This window comes from Nestor notabilis, unplaced genomic scaffold, assembly GCF_000696875.1.
Source record: "Nestor notabilis isolate BGI_N333 unplaced genomic scaffold, ASM69687v1 scaffold10126, whole genome shotgun sequence".
NCBI classification, from domain to species: domain Eukaryota; kingdom Metazoa; phylum Chordata; class Aves; order Psittaciformes; family Psittacidae; genus Nestor; species Nestor notabilis.
Genome location: NW_009932358.1, coordinates 8218 through 30378, shown reverse-complemented (window position 1 = coordinate 30378; position 22161 = coordinate 8218). Strand labels below are relative to the sequence as shown.

General features: G+C 44.7%; 1 protein-coding gene across 1 annotated transcript; it reads left to right on the top strand.

The window, feature by feature from the left end:
* Positions 1-1982: 1982 nt before the first annotated feature.
* Positions 1983-21846, top strand: SYT17 (synaptotagmin XVII; the record flags this gene model as incomplete). The annotated part of the gene is made up of 6 exons (XM_010016345.1): positions 1983-2005; positions 3384-3532; positions 8719-8867; positions 9282-9901; positions 20773-20893; positions 21691-21846. Coding segments are annotated over 6 exons (1218 nt in total), but the record flags the coding sequence as incomplete, so codon positions are not given.
* Between the last annotated feature and the right edge of the window lie 315 nt (positions 21847-22161).

Sequence of the window (22161 nt, the reverse complement as noted above, 5' to 3'; positions counted from 1 at the left end):
GACAGGGCCTGCAGCGAGGTGTGAAGTGGAGGTGCAGCCCTGCCTTGCACCTGGAGCTGGGTGAGAGGATGCATCCGGGACACCTGTGATTGGGCCCTTGATGAGGGTTCACTCACATTCCCAGCCGGGTTGTTCTCTCCTTGGCCAAGTTTGGGAGGATGTGGCAGGGCACAATGGTGCGTCCCTGACCCCAAGGGCTGACCCCTTCTCCTGAGGGTGCTGAAGTATGTGACAGCAGCTTTGCACCCTGAGATCCTGCAGCTCCTGCTTGCTGGTGCATCCTTCCCTAAACCTCTGCCCATCCCCAGCCCTGACTGTCCTGCCTGGCATGAGTGAGGTGGATGAACGCAGCTGGTCATGTCTGTGTTCCTTTCATGGGCCCCTGCATTTAAGTTATTGGTTACGTGTTTACCTCTTCTGCACTATAATACTTAGTTCTTATTTCTGCCCTCCCATTTCCTGGCAGAGGTTTGTGAGTGGCCATGGATTCACTCTGTCACGGTGCTCACAGGACCACTGTGTTCTTGGGTCTGGTGGTACACAGAAGTGGCTTCACATTGCCGCTGGCGGATGGGGACCAGGAGGGCTGTTTGACACCATGTGTCCCCGTGGGCCACTCTGAAGTGCCACTTCCTTCCCACAGCACGTGCTACAGGTTCCATCGTGTGGCGTGGATCCAGCCACTTCGTTTCAGAGTGATTTGAATATTCTTGTTGCAGCTTTGCTAAACCACTGTAGCCTTGGCTGCAACTTAGCATTAATAAGGAATGATAAAGCCCTTTAGACCATTTAGTTTACTTATTGGTCCATGGCTGTCTGGTAATCACTGTCTTGTCACATTGCACTGCAGCATTTCTAGCCTCTTAATTTGTACTTCTAACAAGTGGTGGCCTTTTCACCAAGCACTGGTTTCCGGGAAGTTTAAAAGGGAGGCTTGCACTGAAACATAGCCCATGGGAGAGTTCTTGGAAATAAAGACACCTTTTGTGACCCAGTTGCTTTATAAAAGGCTGCTCTCACCTCTGTCATGAGCGTAAAGCTAGAAACCAATTTCTACAGATGGAAGAGTAGAGTATGTAGTCTTCTGTTTTGTGGTTTTGTCTTGTTAATTTTGGGGTTTTTCTAGGGATTCTGCTATAGAAACACAGCCAGGACAGTTAGGAAACTCTTTAGACATTATCAAGGGAGAGTGATAGGAAAGATGTTTCAGCAGGCACCCGAAATGCTACTGAGTCTCCAGTTGTAAATGGAGTGGGTCAAGTATAGTATTCCAAGGGTAGCTTTGTGAATAAAACACTGTCTTGCAATGATTTCTTCCTTTGCTGTAGATTTTCTCTGTGGCTTGGGGGAAGTGGGTGCAAACTTGAGTTTGTGGCTCAAGTTTTAAGCACTTCTATTTTTTGTACTCTTCAAGTCACATCTGAGATGAGACTGAAGATGCCCAGATACCTCAAGTGCTGTGTACATAACGGAGAGTGTGTTACATCTCTGCTTCTTCCTAGAAATGTTGCTTTTAATGAGTTGGCATTGGAACTATGTTTATGTGGGTTGAATCTGGAGGAAAGCTTTTTTTCCACTGTGGCATCTAGCTGGAAGAATTTGGGTATCGTTTGCTGTCAGCGGCAAGTAAGTTGCTGCAACTAGAGAGAGGTTGTTAAAGAAGAGAGTAAGTGGTTGCATATGATACCCTATTAGCAAGGAGCAGTGAGAAGCATTTTCATTGCTCCAGGATGGGTTTGGGAATTTCGCTCCTGGAGAAGGAGGAACAGAGGGAGCTTGGTGGGGAAGGACTGGAAACAGAAGCTGATGGCTGGTCAGGAGACCTCTTCTTCCTCTAACATCTACAAGGTACTGTCTGAAATTCAAGCTTATCCCAGGCCAGGGCATGTCATGGCAGAAAATGTAAAGTTATTTGAACATTGCTAACCTGCTTTTGTCTTTTTAATTTTGTTCCCCTTTGCTTCATCCTGGATGTCTAAAAGGACAGTTGGAACCAATAAATGAGGTGAGTTAATCTGATGATTCACTCTCTGCTCTGTCTCCTCGCTCCATCCTGAGGGGATTGTCTCATATTTTCTGACTCTTTAGTGATGTCCTAGATATAAGTGATGCACTGCATTTTAGACTGGTAGTTTTTATGGGTTCCCCCCCCCCAGTGTTCAGATTTTGTTTATGGAAAAAACCCATGTTTTACTGGAGCAAAAAGAAATATTCCTGTGGAGTCTTCTCTACAGATCTGTGTTCCTCAGAGGAATCCCGTTTGTGTGGTGTGATAGTGCCCCTGTGTCTGCACACTCGTGAATACTGCAATGTTTCAAGTACTTTTTGGGGATATCTATGGAGAAGATCTTACATGCTTTATTTCTTCAGCTTCTTAGGAACATTTCAAGGTCACATACCATCATAAAGCGATTCAGCCTGGTATGTGCACATGCTGTGCTCTTGCAACTGCGTATCTCCCCGCCATGACTACAGCGTGGTGCCCTTTATTAGCTGGGCCCTTGTGCTGCTTAATGAGCTTTCTTATGAACTGCAGAAGTTGGAGCTGGTGTGGGTGGGAGATGGGCTGAAGTTTGGCTTTCTGCTCCTCTTGAAGCAAGCAGAGCTTTGAAGTGGAGGGAAGGCTGTAGAGATGGCATGGAAGTGGGGCAGCAGATTGTTGCTCATACCCTGTGGTCATAGTGTGGTCAAGGAGCATTGCTACAGGTGGCGCTGTCAATGCCACCATGGAAACCTAAGGAATGAAATACTTTTCTGGGTCAAGTAGCTTCTTTACACAAAAATCATTTAAAGTTCTTAATGAAATTAATCATAATAGCAGGGGGAGAGCATGTGGGCCAGAGCACCTTTGCTAATCCATTTTAGTGGCAAGCTTGTTGGGCTGTAATGCTGTATGTATATGGATCATACAACTACTACGTACTGATGGATCTACAGGGATAGAATGTGTTCACATTGATGTGTTAATTAAATAGACCCTTGTCGGATTAAATCAGAGCTTTCACTTACCTTCTCTTTTTAATTCCTTCTGCTGTACATTTGCCGATCTATTAGTTTGTTGATGTGCGTGAAAGAATAAGCATGTTTCCACTCTAGCATATTGCTATGCCATAGTGTTTTGTAAATCACCCTCTTGCCAACCTCCATAATAATACATTGCTACTAGAGGGAAAATACCTGCGGTGAATGCTTATTTTTCTGCCTCGTTATGGCATCAGTGAAGTTGGGCTGGTAACTGCATAGTGGTTGTCTGTTGATATAGATGGAATAAATACAGTTCTTAATGTTCTGTTGCAGAAACACAAACATAAATACAGCTGAATGTTATTTCTCATAGCTATTGATGGGTTGTAATCTTGTACTTTGGTTTCCAATGGCTTCAGGGTCTGCTCGCTAGAATCTCGGATCTTTTGCTGTGCCGGTGGACTTGCAGAAATTGTTGTCAGAAGTGTTTCGACTGTAGCTGTTGTCAAACAAATGAAGATGAAGTTGAAATCCTGGGACCTTTTCCTGCTCAAACTCCAGCCTGGCTGTAAGTTTAGATGCACAATTTCCTAGCTTTAACTGAGGAGTAGGGCTGCTCAGCTGTGATAAGGGTATTGATGCACAATGGTGATAGAACCTTCAGAGGATGCTATTTAGAAAGGAGGAGCCTCCTGCTGAGGGTGGGAATGTAGGCTACTCAATAGCAAGGTAGAAAAGGGCAGCCCTGTTAGCTCAAATAGTAAGGTTTGATGGGTAAGATGGAAGTTATTTAACAAGCAAGCTGATAACTGGTTTAGCTGTGCACCCTTTTCTAAAGATGCTTTTCATCTTCATGCTTACTTCCTTTCAAAATGGACCAGCTCTTTGGAGCACTTCAACTTAGCTTAAATGCTGATGAGGTTTTTTTGAAGTGTTTTCTTATGCTAGCATGAAGGTGATTGTCATATAGGCAGATGAAAGATGTACCTTGTACATGCTCTAAAAAGGAAATTAATTTAAAATTTCATTTAGCAAGACTTGATGTCCTGCATCATCTTAGTAGTCTTCAAGATTTCCTCTTGAACCATTAAAGAACAGCTGTGGCAGTGCCAGGTTTTATCTGGAGCTTTGATTAGCGTATTTGCAAATCTGTTGCTAAGAAAGTCAGTGATGTCACCCCTGTTTTACTCCCTCTCGTTTGGAAATCTGCGGCACAAAGGTGACCCTGTGGAGACATGAGTGAAACCGAGAAGGGAGCAGAGGTTTCCTGTCTTTCAGTGGCTGCTCTCTCAGCTGGGCTGGGCTGCCTTCTGTGAGAGCAGATAGTTTGATGGACACAGACAGCTTCAGTGAGTGCAGAAGCTGTGGCACAGGAGATGCCTGTTCAGTTCATCATTTGATGCTCAGAAGTTTGTGCCTGGGTACTGAGGCACTTGGTTGATTTTATCTACTCCTGTAAGTATCTACTGTTATTCTCTGTCACGTCTGGAAGGCCCATATCTTGGTGCTGGATAATATAATTTGTCTCATGTTTGAATGTTGTCTATATGCTCTTCTGAACCCAGGTAGAATAAGATGGTAATTAATACTGAAGCAATAAAAATAGATGTTCAAGGTGTGTTAGAGTGGTTTTTAAATGTGGAGTAGCATATTTAAGAGTCTGATGTATGCCCAGAAATGGATTCACCTGCAGTTAATGGGAAATGGAAGCAAAATCGATGCTAAATAGGAAAGCACTGTGCACAGAATAGAGTGATGAGGTTGCAGTATTGGACATAGAAAGACTGCTGCAGGAACAGTTACATACTTGGGAAGAAGTAGGTAGGCTTGTTGTGAGAGGATGCTTCAGAGTTTCTCTGGTGTGCTGAGAAGCAGAAGGGACATCATGTGTGTTTGAGGGTGTTGGGTGGTTGTCCTATGGTGTTGGTTTTGACTGGTGGATTCTGTCTGGCTAAAGGGGCTTTTTAAGCACTGAAGCTCTGTTCTTCTTTTGATCTCAAAACAAGGATGTATGGTGACTTTGCAGATGAGCTGGACTTTGCCACAGGCAGAGAACATGGAGACCTTTGGACTCATAAAATGCTCTCTCCAGCCTGTATTGTTTTCCCCCAGTCCTGCTCCATCTGAAAGCCTCTACAATTAACTTACTGGAATGGCCATAAGCAGAAGACAATGTGCTCTGAAAAGACTAAAAAAAAGCTTAGTTCTTCAGCCATGGTGCAATTTATACTGCACCTGCTCATGCTAGCAGCCCTGGGTAGGATCCCTGGGACCCCAGCCTAGGTCATGTATCCATCTTTCCTTCCAGCCTCATGCGATTTGATGCAGTTAGAGTGTCCCTGTTCTGCTCTAGTGCTGAGAGAAGTTGGGTTCCCAGAGGTAATGCCTGAGGACGGCAGCAGGAACCAAAGGACAGGACACACTAGAGAAGTGGCTTTGCAAGGAGTCATGGATGCTGCCATGCCTTAGGATCACTGAAGTCGCCATCTCCTCTGGCACTGTTGCAAATCCTGTGATCCCTACATATGCCTGTTAACACATGTTGGTATGGAAGCTGGAGATCAGGCTTTGCTTACTTGAAGAGGCTGTTGGCTCACTGTCTTGAGTTGAGATGGACCCAGGGTGGTGCCAGGGAAGATGATGATGCTTTAAGCTTCGAGGGTGACTTTGCTGAAAAATGGTGAGGGAACCAGAAATAAATCAAGTGAGAAGGGCAAAGAAAGCAGAGGAGATAGAGAGGGAAAAGGGCTGAGGTGATGTGATTGAGAGGAGAGGGGGAACAAATGAGCCTGTAGAGGAACAAGAGTCTGAAAGATGGAGAAGAAAGGAGAGTAAAAGGCAGGAGACAGAAATGGTGTATTTTGTTTGCTGATCAATAGGAGTGCCACGCTTTTTGTGTGTGCAGGTTTAAGGTGGAAATGATCCCCTGCAGCCTCTGCTGGCTCGGAATTCAGGAGCCCAAGATTTCTATTTTCACTGTGTTGATCTTATACTCTTAAATCTCTGTATGTCTTTTTGGAGGTAGGAAACTGCATGGAGTTAGATATGTGAGCAGAGTAAGAGTTTGGTCTTACTTGGACCAACGAGTTGGTCTAGGAATTAGGTGTTTAATGGGTATGTTTTTAAGTGCTCAGAGATCTGTGGATGTCAATTGACCCCTCATCCTTTTTTTTCTTTTTTTTTATTATTTTATTATATTTTTGAAAATGGGCTTTGGATTCAGTGAAAACCCCTAAATTGGAAGATGGATTTGACACCACCAGATCCCGCATTTAGATGCATACATTGGAAATGGGAACAAATCAATTTATTGTATTCTGTACTCATGGCCTGAAAGTGTTTCAAAAATAGATCTAGGTTTTTAGCTGAGACCTTTCCATCTTGCCACTTCTTCATGGGCCCAGGACACTGGTGTAATGCAGACTGCAATTTGCTCCTTTCTTAACTCCCCACCTAGTCCCCAGGGGGAAACTGCTTCTATGGTCTTCACTGGCCTACTAGCAAACATCTGAACCCCATGCTTAATAATCCATCCTTTATTTTTCGCCTATAGGTTTCCCTTCAGCAGCTCTGACACACCTTGTTGTCCTGGAAAGTCAGGATGGGATGTTAAAGCTGCAAGTTTAAGCCCTTCCTCTTGGGAGACTTGATTTTTCTCACTTCCTGATTTTTTTACAGTGGCAACTTGGGGACAGAAAAATTCTTACTAAAGTGAGTCTAATTACATTGGCCTGAATGCGTAGCTGCTTCTTGTTATTTCATGAGGAGCATTTGCATCCTGGTCCTTGCAGCAATGAGCTGTGAACAAGCACGTATGCTGGAGCTGCCCGTTATGGAATATTCTACAGAAACCCCAAAGATAAATGGATAAATGGTGCACACTTTGTGAGACTGAATTGCAATCAGGATGTGGCTCCTCTTCCCAAAGGGTTGGATTAAACAGAAACAGAGCTGCTTTAAACAGAGCCAAAGTTTATTTGAGGAAAATTATTGTGGCTCAGTAGCAATTTCCTTACTAAAGGTCATCTGTATGTTATTAACTCACTATTACGTTTACCCGTTGTAGAACATCCTTAATGCTTTTCTTCCCGATTTCCTTTTCACCCTGCCTTCTCCTTGTTTTGTGCATTTTCTTCTCAAACACAAGTATATCCAAATGATTGTGTAGACCTGCATTTAGGCATGAAAAAGCCATTTGTGTTCCAGGTACTGATTGTATGTCAAACCACATGATTTGGACTACCTTTAGTGGGCTGCAGAGTTGTGCAAATATTGTATGCCACTTTTAGCATAGGGTTTGGTTTTGATTATTAACAGACTTTAATGTGGGTAAGTTGTGTGACTGAATTAGTGAGACTGGCATGGATTCTGCTGTGAACTTTGTGGGTTTGGAGAAGAATTTTCAGTTCAAATCTGTTTTAGGGGCGGCGGGGGAGGGGATGGACACATGACTTTTCTGCAGCTTTACTGCTTTTTGCAGAATATATTTATTGCTCTGCTCCAGTCACTGGTTACTAAAGCAAATGATTCAATATATTTTGTTTATACCCAACTGAGCCATGCTTGTAGAAAGGGTGAATCAGGAACAAAATTCACAGTATTCCCCTTTGTTTTGCTCATTTCATGCTGATGCATTCCTTGTGATCTGCTGCTATTTTCTTTTGAGTACTCTTGTCTCATGGATTAGCCAAGGCTTATTTTGCACGATGCACTACACGTCATGCACTGCTGTGTGATTTCATCTCCACTGGCAACCACTCCCCTCTGAACATGCAATTGGAGACCGTCTCTTGTAGTTGTTACCGGTTGCTCTTGCTCTTCTTTCAGTGAAAACTGGGAGCTCCTCACTGCTTTTGTGAGCCATTGTGACAGTGACACAATGAGAGTTTTAACTAGAATGTTGTTATAATATATATAATAGATGTTGCTTTCACATAAATTTTTTCTTTATACTTTATATTAATATATATATAATTTTATATGTATCTATATAAATAAACTCAATTAGGAATTACACATGGACTTCTTTATGATGCCAGTTTTCTGTAGAGTCTTCTCAAAGATGTTACAACTGTCATCAAAACTCTCTTTGTTCTTTAGATCCTTCCAGCTTCCCTGATCCTCCCAGGGCCCCAGGGCAGTAATATTACTGTCTGCTGAGAATCACCTCTTGCCTATAGAAATGGATAAAAAGCAGCCAGTTACTTAACACCACCACCCCACCCTCCTTGTCAATAAATAGCTCTTAATGAATGTATTTATAGGATTGAGTTTTGAAACCTTAGTGGTATACCTGCAAAGCAGTATTTTACTGAGAGAGGTTTGTCGTGGGTTTGAGATGTCTGAGCATGGTGTTTTCCCATGCTGGTTCATTCCTAGTGAAATCTACGCTTCCAAAGTGTACCTGTGAGTTTACAGCAATAAACTGCTTTTTGGGTATTGTGGTTTGTGTTTTTTTCTTTCTTTTTTTCTTAAAGATAATACTTTTGATCAAGATCTGCCTCTGTGGCCTGTGTCATGCTCTAATACTGATACAACTCTGTTTGAAAGACAGGCAGAAAGATAAAGAATCTGTTTTTCACATAGAAAGTGAAGTCAGTTGCTCAGCTTTTTGCTTGCCAGATAGATCAGGAGATAACCCCACATCATCCAGGGTTGTGCACCTGAGATTAGACACATTACCATGATACGTTTTTATTCTGTATACCTCTTTTCCTGGGTTGAATCACGCAAAGGTCTCTCTTCTTATAACAGGATAAGCAGCCAAAATGAGGACAAAGATGGGGACTCTGATAATACAATCAGTGAGCTGCCTCCCACTCTTCAGGATGTTTCCCCTGACAGAAGGCGATCATCTTCAGATGCATCACGGTCCACTTACAGCCTCACAAGGCGGATTTCAAGTAAGGTCGTCTGTCCAACATTAATGTAATTCTTGTGGGGAAGAAAATCAAACTGTAGTGTTTGTTCTTCTATCTTTTAGACAGGGAATCAAGTCGACTTGAAGGCACATTGGTTAAAATCTCATCCTGTTCTACAGGAACACAGTGGAAGGGGCTAGCTCTGTTTTTCTTGGAGGAACATATGCATGGTAATTGCATGTGAAAATGGACAAGGAAGGAAAGGTGTAGGTAGGCTTGGACTTCAGCGTAATTAAGGGTCCTACCAATTGTGGTGAAAAGTCCTACTTGGAAGCCTGCTGTGCAGGGCATTGCGCAGACACAGTAACTATATCCAAAGAAGCACAAGTCAACTTGCACCTGTAATGGCTTCAGTTGAGTTTCTAACAGCTGCATTTTTGCATTTCTGTGTTTTAGGTTTAGAGTCGAGGAGGCCCAGTTCTCCATTAATTGACATTAAACCTATTGAGTTTGGAATAATAGGAGCTAAGAAAGAAATAGTTCAGCCAACTATCCTGCGAAAAACCTACACCCCAGATGACTATTTTAGAAAATTTGAACCAAGACTGTACTCTCTTGACTCAAATAGTGATGATATGGACTCCTTGACAGATGAGGAGATCTTATCGAAGTACCAGCTGGGCATGCTGCATTTTAGCACGCAGTACGACCTGTTGCATAACTATCTAATAGTGCGAGTCATTGAGGCTAAAGATCTGCCTCCTCCAATTTCTTATGACGGTTCAAGGCAAGACATGGCTCACTCCAATCCCTACGTGAAGATCTGCCTTCTTCCTGATCAGAAGAACTCCAAGCAGACTGGAGTGAAACGCAAAACGCAGAACCCAGTGTTTGAAGAGAGGTACACATTTGAAATCCCCTTTTTAGAAGCCCAAAGAAGAACTCTGCTTTTAACCGTAGTGGATTTTGACAAATTCTCACGCCATTGTGTTATTGGCAAAGTGTCAATGCCCTTGAGCGATGTAGACCTTGTGAAAGGCGGACACTGGTGGAAAGCCCTTGTGCCTAGTTCTCAGGTAACAGAATTTATTGGACTATTGACATAAATTTTCTTGCTGGTTTTTTGTGTGGTTCCTTTGCTTGTTGGCAAGTGATGCGCTTTCTAATTAGTCATTATCATCTTGTTAATACAGCATCTGCTGGGTTGTAATAATGTGGGTCTATAACTGGTCTTATAACTAATACTAGGAGGTAGAGGAGGTGGTTTTCGTATTCAAAGGAGGTGGCATGACAAAAGATCCTATGTCAGCTTTAATGACAACAACTCAAGACTGCTTTGGAAGTCTGCACCTTTTAGACAATCTTCCTTGTCACTGCAGTGACCTTGCATCTATTCCCAGACACTGCAGTGACACTGTCCCATCTGGGTCACTCCTGTGGTGGTTAATGTGACTGTGCTTTGGGGACATGCCAGTTCATTAATGATTTGATTTGATTGAGTAAAGTCTGAATCTCCACAGACTTCTGGCATAATGCATGATCAAAAGATTGCAAAGTAGTGGTAGATTTCTTGTCATCATGTCCCTGAAGGAAATAAACTTGCCATAGATTTTGTCTGATGTACGTGGCACATTGTGTGCATGAAAGTTTGAGTGTGTGTCTTGGACTAGGTTCAACCCTTTGATGGGATGGGAAGAAAAGATGCAGAGGGTCTGTGTGCTTCCATATCTGTTCTCAGGAAAGGGCCCTGATCAGTGCCACCTCCTTGCCAGCCAGGAAAAGAGTTGTTCAATGGGAAAGTCTGAGTTTTGCAACCAGGAATGGCAGTTAACTGCCAGATTTGCTCCTAGCAGTATTGCCTGTATAGCTTGAGGCACAGGACCCCATAGAAAGCCAAGCTAAGGGCATGGTATGAGCAGTATCTCAAATTGATATGAGAGGGTTGGTTCTTTTTATTCCTTGCCAGCTCTGGGATTGCAATTTTTAAGTTTTAGAGCCTTTGCTGAAAAAAAACCCCTCTGTGAACTTGGATGGTTCACATTTTCTTTGATTTTTATGTGTTCACAGAATGATGGCATAGCCAGAGATACTAGACAAGATGAACAGTAAATCATTGACTTCACTGCTGATGTACAGTGTGGATCTGAGAGTCTGATTTGGAGTGGAAACTTGTGATGAGACACTTGTAGAAGTAAGATCCACTGAGCAGTGTTTATATGTGGAGCCAGCTGGGTCTCTGACTGGGGCTGAGAGCACTTTTACCTCTTGCTCAGACCTTCTGCAGTGTATAAGGGGGAAGAAGATAAAGAACCCTGATAATTGCAAGGGAGCCACCTAGATCCACTGTAACAGAATTAGGAGCATTGTGGGATTAGCCTGAACAATGTTCAGGCAAAAAGGAAAAGTTTCGCATGTTGTGCACAAGTCAGAATCATGGGGTCCCTGAGCGTAGCTTTATGTAGGACATGTCTTTGTGTCATTGGGATCTGCTCTGCTCAGTAGAGTGGCAGAGGGGGGTGAGGGCACTGCTGTGTTGCGAAGCTGTTTATGAGAAGAATGAACACGGACAGATATTCCTGGGCTGCCCTTGCTGCCTGAACCTGTCCCCTAAATGTTTATTTAAAAATGCCTGCATCCATTTCTATGTATATTTTTCTTTGTATTAGCAGTTCATCATGGGCTCTGTGTTGTGTATCTGAGGGCAGAGCTCTCCTCTTTGCATCCCGTTATCCTCCCGTGATTCACACCATGCAGCCTTGCTCCCCCCTGCTCCCCCTGCTTTTGCATGATAAATACTTCTCTGTATTATGTATCTCTCTGTTAGTAACATGGATTCATTCCACAGCTAATACAGACCTTGATTAGACAAGATCATCTCTGCCTTTGTGTGCCAAGCTCGGAGCCAGCCCTTCCTCTCTCCCTCTCCAAAGTTTCATTGAAAGCTGCTGCTGTTTTCAGCAGTGCTGTCTGTTTCACCAGGATTCAAGATAAATTATTTATGCAGAAATTGGCATTTCTGATATTTTTAAAAGGAAGGAGAAAAAGATAAAACTCAATTTGAATGGGCAGGCCTAACCTTACATGACTTCTGCATTTATCTGCTTGCTATCATATGGAAAAGCTTAATTTAAGCAAAAAGGTCCTCTGCACCTTGGTTAGTGCAGTGCCTTGATTTGTTGTTTTCATACTTCCTTTTTGCTTTCTTTTTACCTTGGCTGGCAGAGTGCAACTGCAAAAGGAACAACAATACTTTTATTCTATCCAGGGAGGATGTTTGGTATCATCATCCCATGTTTTCTCAGTGATAAGATTTTAAGTTAAATGAATAAGATATATTTTATCTTAGTTGGTTAAATTAATTGATTGAAGGGTTAAAATAAAATCTGGAATAAGTAAACCAATAAAGCTTAGAACTTTGAAAAAACCTGCATTTTAATGTCTTTCAATAATAGTGATGCTCATGCTAAACGTTTGTGAGGTGTATTTGATTGCGGGTTGGAAGATTCTGCCTGCAGAATGATAGACTTGACATGCTGACAATTTTTTATACTACTTACTTTTTGCTTGATTAGTTGAGGGACAGACAGCTGTTATTAGTTTCTTGCTGGATTGAACCAGAGTCTGTTGAAGTGTGCTTTGTACTCTGAGCTCTGGGTAGACAGGGACAAAAAAAGTCTATGTGCAATAGCATTTTATTTTGCAGGAGGTGTCCTCAGACTCTGGAGAGCCACACAAAGCCGATGTGCTGCAGTTCTGATCATTAGCTGATGAAAATTTGCCAGGCTGGGTTGGCTGCCCCGGGCTCTGACATGGAGCAGCAGCTGGCAGCAGCACCCCTCCAGTGATAAGGATCGTGTTGGAGACAATCCCGAAGCAGGTGCTTGGAAAACCAGTAACAGGAGGGAGAGAAAAATAGACGTGGTATGTAAAGATGAAAGACACAAAATATGTGGGTTTTTTTACTGGCATTTATAGACAGAAACATCACAAGCTGGAGAGATGGAGAAAAGTGAATCCAGATGGCAGGAGCTATGGAGAAGGTTTTCTCTTTATACAGGTGGGAGTGGGATGGGGCAAGGTTTGTGGAAGAGCAGAGAAAGTGGCCTAAATGGTATCACCCAGGATGAACATCTGTTTGCACTTGCTGTATCCAGCTGGAAGCCATTGCCATAGCATGTGCTGATAAAGTCAGGTGCTGAGTCCTTGTTCCACCATCATGCTGAGCCCCATCAAGCCTGGAGCTGGGACACAGCCTCAGCATAGGACTGTGCCAGCATGAGTGAGCCCTGCTGAAAAAGATGAGGGAAGCCAGCAATCTTTTGGTGCTGAGTGTTGGCAGGGCTGGGTGGGTTTCTCCTAGTCTGAAGCATGGTCCAGCTTCTGCAGCCGGCAACTCCACTGACTCCACTAAGAGCCGGACCAGGATAAGATGAATCAGAGGAAGATGCTTAGAGGGCTGGAGGACCTCTCCCATGAAGAAGAAAGGCTGAGAGAGTTGGGGTTGTTCAGCCTGGATAAGTAAGGCTCCAGGGAGATCTTAGAGCAGCTTCCAATGCCTAAAGGGGTTGTCAGAGAACCCAAATATGGGTGAGCATCTTGCTGTCCTCTCAGCCTTGGGGAATCAGTGCAACAAACCACTTGATGTAAGCTTCAGGCAAAAGATTGCACCTGTACTTAAGTGTTTTTTAGTTTGGATCATGCGCTGAGCACATGGGGGATTGAGTTCAAAGTGGAGGCACAGGCGAGCTGCCATCCAGTGTATCATCAGAGCCAGCAACTAAGAAGAAGGACTTACACCTTGTAAAAAATGTCAGTGCAGGTATTGCCAAATCCTTTATCCCTGGTATTTCTGGGAGGCTTTTTCTTGCAGGGTAATTAATGTGTTTCCAAAGCACAGTAGGAGCAGCTCATGGAGTAGCTCTTGAGTCCAGTCCCCATAGGAACACTCTGCGCTCCTTAAATATCCCCTTAAATGTGTGTGGCTTTGCTTAATTACCATGAATGAAGTTGGCAGGCCTTGCTGGAGCTGGGCACAGATTCTCATATTTCATCGTTAAGATTGATTCTGAAACACGTGTTTAGGACCCCAAGTTTTATTGACATATGATTCATTTCTCTTTTGGCAGATTTGAGTGGGCAGGAATAAATGCTGTAGACCAGCAGTAATGAGAGCTTGGAGATCATTCCAGAAAAGAAAAAACAATTGCCTGGTCATGGGGGGAAAATAGCATAAAAATTCCTTCTCCTCTCGAATTAAGCCATTTTTGTAGTGGAGGGATTATGCGTTGGACTTCCTTTTTTAACTTTGTACTATAAGTACACTAGAATGAGCTGTCTGCTTTTTATAGTCAAAGTGGTATGTGCTCCACAAATGGAGTGGCTTTGCTGTGGCAGTTCTCTGCAATATTAGATTCCCATCTCAGGATAAGCCTACAACAAATACTGCACTGTCCTTACCATGCCTTGGTTGGGAAGGAAAAGGGGGAAATGAGTTTGAAATTCAGGTAATGACTCACTTTGGTGCATTCCTTTTGGGTGCTATGTTAGTTCTGCCATGCAGCGAGGTGGTTACGGCGTGGGGTTGGAGGCCTCCAGCTGTGTGTGTGTACCAGCTTTGTTCTTGGCACCCTTGTTCCTTGGCTTATCTATTGCAGCCCTGAGAAGGAGCCGTTCCTGGGGAACGTGGATGATGCCCTGTGTTTGGTAGCATGGCATATTACTGAAAATAATGCCAGCACTCATCTCTCATACAGGCATAAAGCACTGAACATGCAGAGATTTGGTTCAGAGAACTGGCACAGCAGTTGACTCAAGGCTGTGTGTGTCAGGGTGCAATGGGGGTGCATGTTCGTGACAGTTAAATATGGGAAATGAAATATGAAAGTGAATGTTGTCAGGGGGGTTTCCTTTTCTCTCTGTTTTTTCTTTTTTTTTTTTTTTTTTTTTAAATTTTATTTTTTTATCTGCCCCAAAGCTTAGTGGCTGCTTAATTAAAGGAATGGTGCATAATCACTGACGATGAATGTGGATTGGTCACTTAGGGCTATGCTTACTCATTAACAGGATGTTAAAATCATCCTGGCGGTTTGCCTGTGTCAGGCAGGAGAGATCTCCTGTGCAAAGCCTGGCTGGAGGTGGGGTGCCACCACCCTGCAGGTCACTGGAGTTGAGAGAACCATGATGGGATGCTGTGATGGACACTTGTGCGTCATGATGACGTTCTTAGCTCTTAACCTGTGGTTTGTCATCGTGTTTTGGTTTATGACATTCTACCATCTTTCTTTCGCCATGTGTTTGTGTTCTTTTCCTCCCTTTCCTTTTCCAGTGCTCCAGCACTAGAGAAATATGTCCTGATTTTTTTCTCTTCAGTCTTATCTGTCTCTTCTGCTTCCAGCTGTTGTCTCAGTCACCTCATCCCTTCCCCTCTGTGCTGTTCACTCGTTGCCCTTTCTGTGTAAGACTGGGATACTGTGGGGTGTATTTTGCTGAGGAGGAGCCCAGAGGTGGGGGTCATGGGCAGGACCTCTCTATAGGAAATCTTCCCAAATGTTTTTGCACAGGAGAGGCTTTCTCATGGCCGTCCAAATTGATACAAAGCCAGTTAGACTTTAGAAGGGATTTTGTGGCTCTTCTCATCATACATCTAGCCAGCTTCTGTTACGCAGGTAACACTGTTCTTAGTCATTGGTAAGTACATATTTGTTTTCAGGTTCTGGTCCTTAATAGCTCAGCCTTCCTGAAATGATTGCTGTGTGTTGCAGGACGCTGTAGAAAGCCTGTTGGAGCAAACTGTTGTAAACATCAGTTTTCTAATGTGCCTGGAGGTACCATCACGGATAACCTTGAGGAGGAAAATCAATCTGAAACTTCATTAGGAGCATTGCATAGATGTCTGTGCTGATGTAATGTGCTCTGGTTCCTGTTGGCAACAGAATTTAGCTGCAGAATTGTACTGGTGTTGTAGCAATGCACAGTCTGAGGGGACTGTGAGGAAAGAACTGCCCTGGTCCAAACGAGATGTGCAAATGGCCCTAATTATAAACTCCCCTTCCCTTGAGGTGGCCTCTTTGTGTTTCAGAGATGACAAAAAAGAAAAATAGATTTCTCATGGGTGTCTGGTTCCACCCAATCAGTAACTGCAGAAGGTTCTGGATCACAGGTGAGCCCGAGGCTGCAAATCCAAATGTCTGGCTCTGTAATGCAGCTGCAGAGAGGAACAGCCAGGAGTGAAATGTAAATCAGAGCTTCAGAGTCTTGAGTGTCCGAGACTTCATGTCACTCCCGCACCTCGTCAAACAGGAAATTGCTTTTCCAGGGTCATCTGGGATCTCGGCACAAATCAGCACATCATCGGCATAATAATGGCAACTAAAATGATGCCTTTGCACTGTGGCGCCTGAGGGGCATCTCTGCACGCTGTGTTCTATGAACAAAATATTCAAAGCAAAACCAACAGCATTTCAGTTTCCTGATGAAAAGACCTAGGAAAAGTAAAATTCAGGCACTTCCTTTCCCTATAGTGAGCAAGGCGCCGATGACACCTCTTGTGCATGAACTTGCATCTCTCTTCTCAGCTCAGCCTCTGCGTGAATCTGAGGTTGGGGATGCTGCAGTGTGTGACAAAACCAGACCCATGCTTCTATGCCTGTGGTCCCCCAGCAAGACGTGTCTTAACACTGATAAAAACACCTCTCAACAAGGTGATGGGCACGGGGCTCTATGGTTATGGCAACACAGAGTGTTTCCAAGGTGCAGGTATGCTGAAGAGGCACTCTGGTGAGCTCCTATGGCCCCACGAGCCACCCAAGACCTCTATGGCCACTCATCCTTCCCTGAGCTGAGTCTCCTGCCTGACCCACAGAGTCCTGTTTCTCCATCTCACAGTGGATCCAGCTGTGCCCCTTAGTTATCTGTGTTTTGCCTGCTGAGCCAGTGAGTCCATTAAGCCACAGCTCTGTCTGCATCTCCATCTTCGTCTCTGACACACACCGTGCCACCAGCATGTCTTATGAACAAGAATGTCACATCGGCACAGGAATGCCATGGCATGAGCTTGTTGGGGAAAGAACGAAGCTATAAAACCTAAGGAGGCCTTGTACCTTGGGCTTCTTGGAGCAACCTGTTAATTCCTTGCTAATGATGGCAGGTAGCTGAAGAGCAGCAGAAAGCTAGCAAGTGTGGTGCTGTGGAGGCAGTGCTGGTCTGACATGCTGGGGAGGAACATGTGGTGGTTGCTGGCCACCGATTCATTTTCTTGAGTGCCTGCTGTCCCCTCAGGCACTGTGGCATGGTTAGAAGCATGTTTCCTAGATCCTTGCAGCTAAGCTAGAAATAATGCATTTATAAGATCAGAGGCAGTTCAGTGCTTGAGTTGAGTGCCTTGAAAAGGCTGAGTCACTTGTACAGGGAGGTGAGCTATCCAGGGATCTGGGTTTCCTTCTGAAAGCACCTTTTGTTGTCAGTGCAAACACTGCTGGTGCTCAGCCTACAATGGGGCTGCTGCCTTCTGCACGCTCTGGCTGGCTTTGAGCACACTCATCCTGCCATGGTCTCTGTGGGTTGGATGTTCCTTCCCTTGAAATAGTTAACAGAAATCTAGGCATGCTTGAAAAGTACTAAGGGATGGAAGGTGCTACTGAGATTTAGGAAATTAGGCCTGATCTGAGACTCACTGAATCTCTTAAAGACACTAAAGTCTTCTGACTTCAGTGTATCACACAGAATACAGCATTTTATATCTCCCCCTACTCAAATTTAAGCCCAGATAGTCAGAAAGATTTCTAGAGGTGCCAATATCCCTGTTAGGTCCTATGGGAAATCAGGGAGTTAGCTTTACCTTTACCTGTGGAAGGCTTTTGGGTTAAGCAGCAGTGTGACAGTTACGTTATAGTGGCTCCTTCGATAACCTCTGCAGGGGTTATAGGACACAGTGCTGCGGAGGGTGCAGGTGGGGGTCATGCTTGGTTCTCCTGCTTGGGGGTAGATGCCTGGTTCCCCTGGTTGTGCCTCGGCAGACGTTACACACCCAGTCTGATATTGTCAGTGCATAAACATTGTCAGCAGCATAAATGTTAAGTGTGCTGGAAGTGTGGAGATCTCCTTCCCTTGCTGAGTTTCACCACTCCTCCCTGACCCAGGGAAGTCCCTTAGTTCCTGCAGGTCTTATCTAAGATAAGCAGGCTCCATCAGTGGATGAATCTAGAAGTAATTACCCCAAATTTTAATGTGGATTTTCAGGACTCTAAGCTTGAGGTGACTTGAAAGGTCCTACATCCCTGCCCAATGCCAGCCTGCCTCCCGCCTGTGCCAGAAGTTTGGTATTTGCAGCAGGAGCTGTTTGATTGTCTCCTCTCAGCAGGCAATAATGTCAGTAATTACTTTCCTAATTCGTTCTGTCCAAAGGTACCTGAATTTCTAGGAATTAAAGACTGCACGGAACCCAACACAGCAGTTAATGCAAGTGGAAGTAGGACTGGATATGTTATTGATATGTTATAAGGAATGAGTTTGAGGGGTACCTCAGCTGGATCCTGTTGTGGGCACTGCGATGCTTCGTTACTGTCCCGGTAATAGATTTTGAAGTTGCCAACTGTTCTTGATGATAAATGTGTCTTCAGGCTGTTCCAGCCACAGACCCAAGACCACAGAGGAGTGTTTTGGGGAAAATCAAACCAAAGGTGATAGTTTGAATTAGATAGATGATGTTTAAATCACCTTGGAAGTTTCTTAGATCCTAACGTTGTGCAACCATTGAGCACAGTGGTGTATGTAGGCATGGCTTGACCTTGCAGAAGTCATGAGGTTTGTGTGCATGTCAGGTCAGGTCAGTGTTGGGGAATGGCTTTCTGATAGAAAGATCTTATAATATCATATATTGAACAGGACTGTGCTATGGGAGATAGCAAAGGTGAACAGAAGAGGGGTGCCTTCTCAGGGGAGCAGTAGTACTGTAGCAACAGAAGAAAATGCACATGGTGAATGTGAGTGTGTGTGCTGTGTAGTTGTATACTGCCACATCACAAGATGCTGTGACAGAAGGAGTTTGGGGTAAGAAATCAGATGCTTTTCCTCATGGGGGAGAGGGGCTGTGGGGAAGGTCAGGCAGGAGGTGGGTAACCTTGGTGTGGATGCTGCCAGGTTGGCTCTGGGGATGGTGCAGTGGGCATGCAAGGAGGGCCCATGTGTTTGCCTTAGGATCTGTGATGTGGATCCACACTTTTCACCCAGGGGCTGAGCCAGGATGCTGCCGTACTTGCAGCCTTCGCCCTCCTCCCCACATGGTGCTTCCTTGTCCTATGCTTGTTAAATGTGTGGGGTTAAACACAGGGGGGTTGCTTTGCCAGCTCCTGAAACGCAGTGACCTTTTGGTATGAAATTGGGCAGCCTATTGCCATATTTTCTATGAAAGCAAAAAAAAAAATGCTATTGAATTAAATTGAATTGCATTACATAGCATCGGGGGTGCAGGACTTCATCAGCCTCCCGGTGCTGCTGCATGCCATACTCGTCCTGCTGCCTTCCCTGGGAGTAGTCAACAGGAACAGGAGAGGAGACAAAGTGCCTCAGGGAAAACTTTTAATACCATTATCTGACATCAGTTTTAGTGCTTGGCTGGTTGGGTGAGGAGCCGAGTGGTCTGTGGGCAATGGGAGCCATCCTGTGCTGCTGGCCAGCAGGCAAGAGGTGCTGTTCTGCTCCTGCCTGAGGGACGAGGCTTTTCCCCGAGTGTCTCCTCAGGTGTGGTCCAAGCCCTCTGGTTCATCTGTGCTCAGTGGAGATTGTGCTTTTCCCTTTGCAGCTGAGTAGCTGTAAGCTGGTTGGGTTTCCTGGCAGCCTTAGCCTCAGTTTCTCCAGAACTGTTGGTAACTTTGCCAGGGATGGGTACCTTGTGTGCTGGCCTACCTGCTGATGAACTGGCTCTTTGGGTCAATTCAGGCTGTGACTGTGTCTCAGAGCTTTTTTCTTTATTGTTTACATAGTCTTTTAGTCTTTGGTTTCTGTAATCTAATGTTTGGAGCATCAGTAAAGATATTTAAGCCTTTTGTTATGAGTGCAATACCACTGCAGCTCCTTTTCCATTTGGGAATGGGCTGTGACCGTCTGACCTAGGCTTGGTTTTGAACTGTTTGGCTGTTTGGGATGAAGAACCAGCTCTGCGCTCTGACATGGACCTGAGACAAGACAGATGGATTGATGCACTGCCTGGGCTGGCCGGTGTGTTTTCAGTCTCCAGAGTTGTTTCATTGTCTGGATTTTGCATCCAAGAGTAGCAACATCTCAGAGTCAGGTCATGCTAGAGGAGGAGAGGTTATTTTAAGCTGTCATGTCTGAGGAGCAGTGATGTCAGTTCTCCAGCTCTTTTTTTTTTTTCTTTTTGATTAGTAGTTTTAAGCATCATTAAGTAAAGGGAAAAGAAATACTGGCTGAGCAGCTATAGTGATGTGAGGCTGGGGCTGTGGTACAGCCTGATGAACAGCAAGGGCACAGTTAAGCTGTGCTGTGGTCTGGATAGAATGGGCTGGATGCCAAGGGGATGTCTCCACTGAATTGCCTTCCTGTGACCTGGGGATGCGATAAGTGTCTCGTGCCTGAACTTCCCAAGTGGCTGGTGTGGTCCTTGGGAGCTGGTAAGGAAAAAGGATGTCTTCTCTGAGAAGACAAACGACTGACCTTATATTCATTCCTCCTTATAGGTCCTCTTTGCACGACTGCTGAAAAGCTGGTGAAGGATCAGCAATTAAAGAACAATCTTCACCTGGGGATAGTATTCTTTCTTGTTTCTGCTCAGCACGAGGTACCACCAGATGGTTGTTGGTTGCAGTTTAGAGCGTAACTGAAGTTTGTTTTTCAGGCACTTAGATAAACAGGGTTTATTTAATTTCTCTTCCTGCTTCTCCCTTCTCCTCCAGGCTCTGTTCTCAATTTCCACATTCCCTTTTTCCTGCAGAATGAAGTGGAGCTGGGAGAGCTGCTGTTGTCACTAAACTACCTACCCAGTGCAGGAAGACTGAATGTGGACATCATTAGAGCAAAACAGCTTCTTCAGACAGACATGAGCCAAGGTTCAGGTAAAGGGCAGTGCATTTCTCACATTACTCTTGGACAGATTATATGGCTTTTACAGCAGATCTGTGGTGAGGCTGCAGTTTGTGGGGGACCCAGGGGGATTTAGAAGTTCAGTTCCTATTAATATAAGGCTCCGGATATTAATTTTGTACGTATAGCCAACAATAACAAAGTATTTGGAAGCCTGACATAAAATGGAGGGTGTGAATACTTTTGCCATATTGAAAGTTAAAATCTCAACCAGGGTGAGGTGAGGAACCAGGAGCTCTAAATTACCCCTGTGTTGTGTTCTGTAAGGCAGCCCATTTGTGGCTGTGCTGTGCTTTGCAGATCCGTGTGCTGCCTGAGTATTAATGTTGCGGTGGCTTCATTTACAATATCTAGCTGCTCTGTGGATGCTGTGAGGCTTTCCCAGTGCCCATGCATTGCTCCCTGCTGTTTCTGAGTGTGCTGGCTGCTAACTGCTTCATGCATATGTCCTCAGGTGTTTTTCCCATGTTCCCTGCCCCAGCTGCTACTGTTGCTGCTGGAACATTGGCATTTTCCAAAGTGAACAGTCTGCTTGGCCTCTATCAAGGCTGCTGTTAATTGTGGTTTTGGCAGGGAGCGGTTTTAATCCACCTGCCTGACTTTTGTTTCCACTGCAAATCCCTGGGAGCGGCGCGGTGGTACAAGTCCCAGTCATTTCCAAGTGCTGTTTTCCAGCACGGTCCATCCCTGTGCTGCCCAGCCTTCACAGAGCGGGGTACTGACTCAGGATGCCCATAAAGCAGAGCTTGTGCTTTGTGTCTTTTGCCAGATCCCTTTGTGAAAATTCAGCTTGTTCATGGGTTAAAACTAACAAAAACCAAGAAGACCTCCTGCATGCGGGGGACAATAGATCCCTTCTACAATGAGTCCTTCAGCTTCAAGGTTCCACAGGAAGAGCTGGAGAACGCCAGCCTAGTGTTCACAGGTAAATGCAGTGGTGTTACTGGCTTGGCATGGTCGTGGTTACCTCCGACATCAACAAAAACACAGTTGTGGGTGTTCAGATGAGCCTGTGCAGGATGGTGTCTGTCCCAGTAGCCACCCTGCAAGAGGTGACCATTGGTGGGGTCTCCAGGGAAACTTAAATTAGCACTCTGTCCTCTGCAGAAGATGGTCCCAGCATTGCCACCTGATGGCTGGAATTGGCTGGGAGCACACCTTGTCATCCTGTGCTCAGTTGGTGCCACTTGGAATGTTTTTGTGCAGAGGAGGAGGAGGAGGCCCTAATTGCACTTCTCAG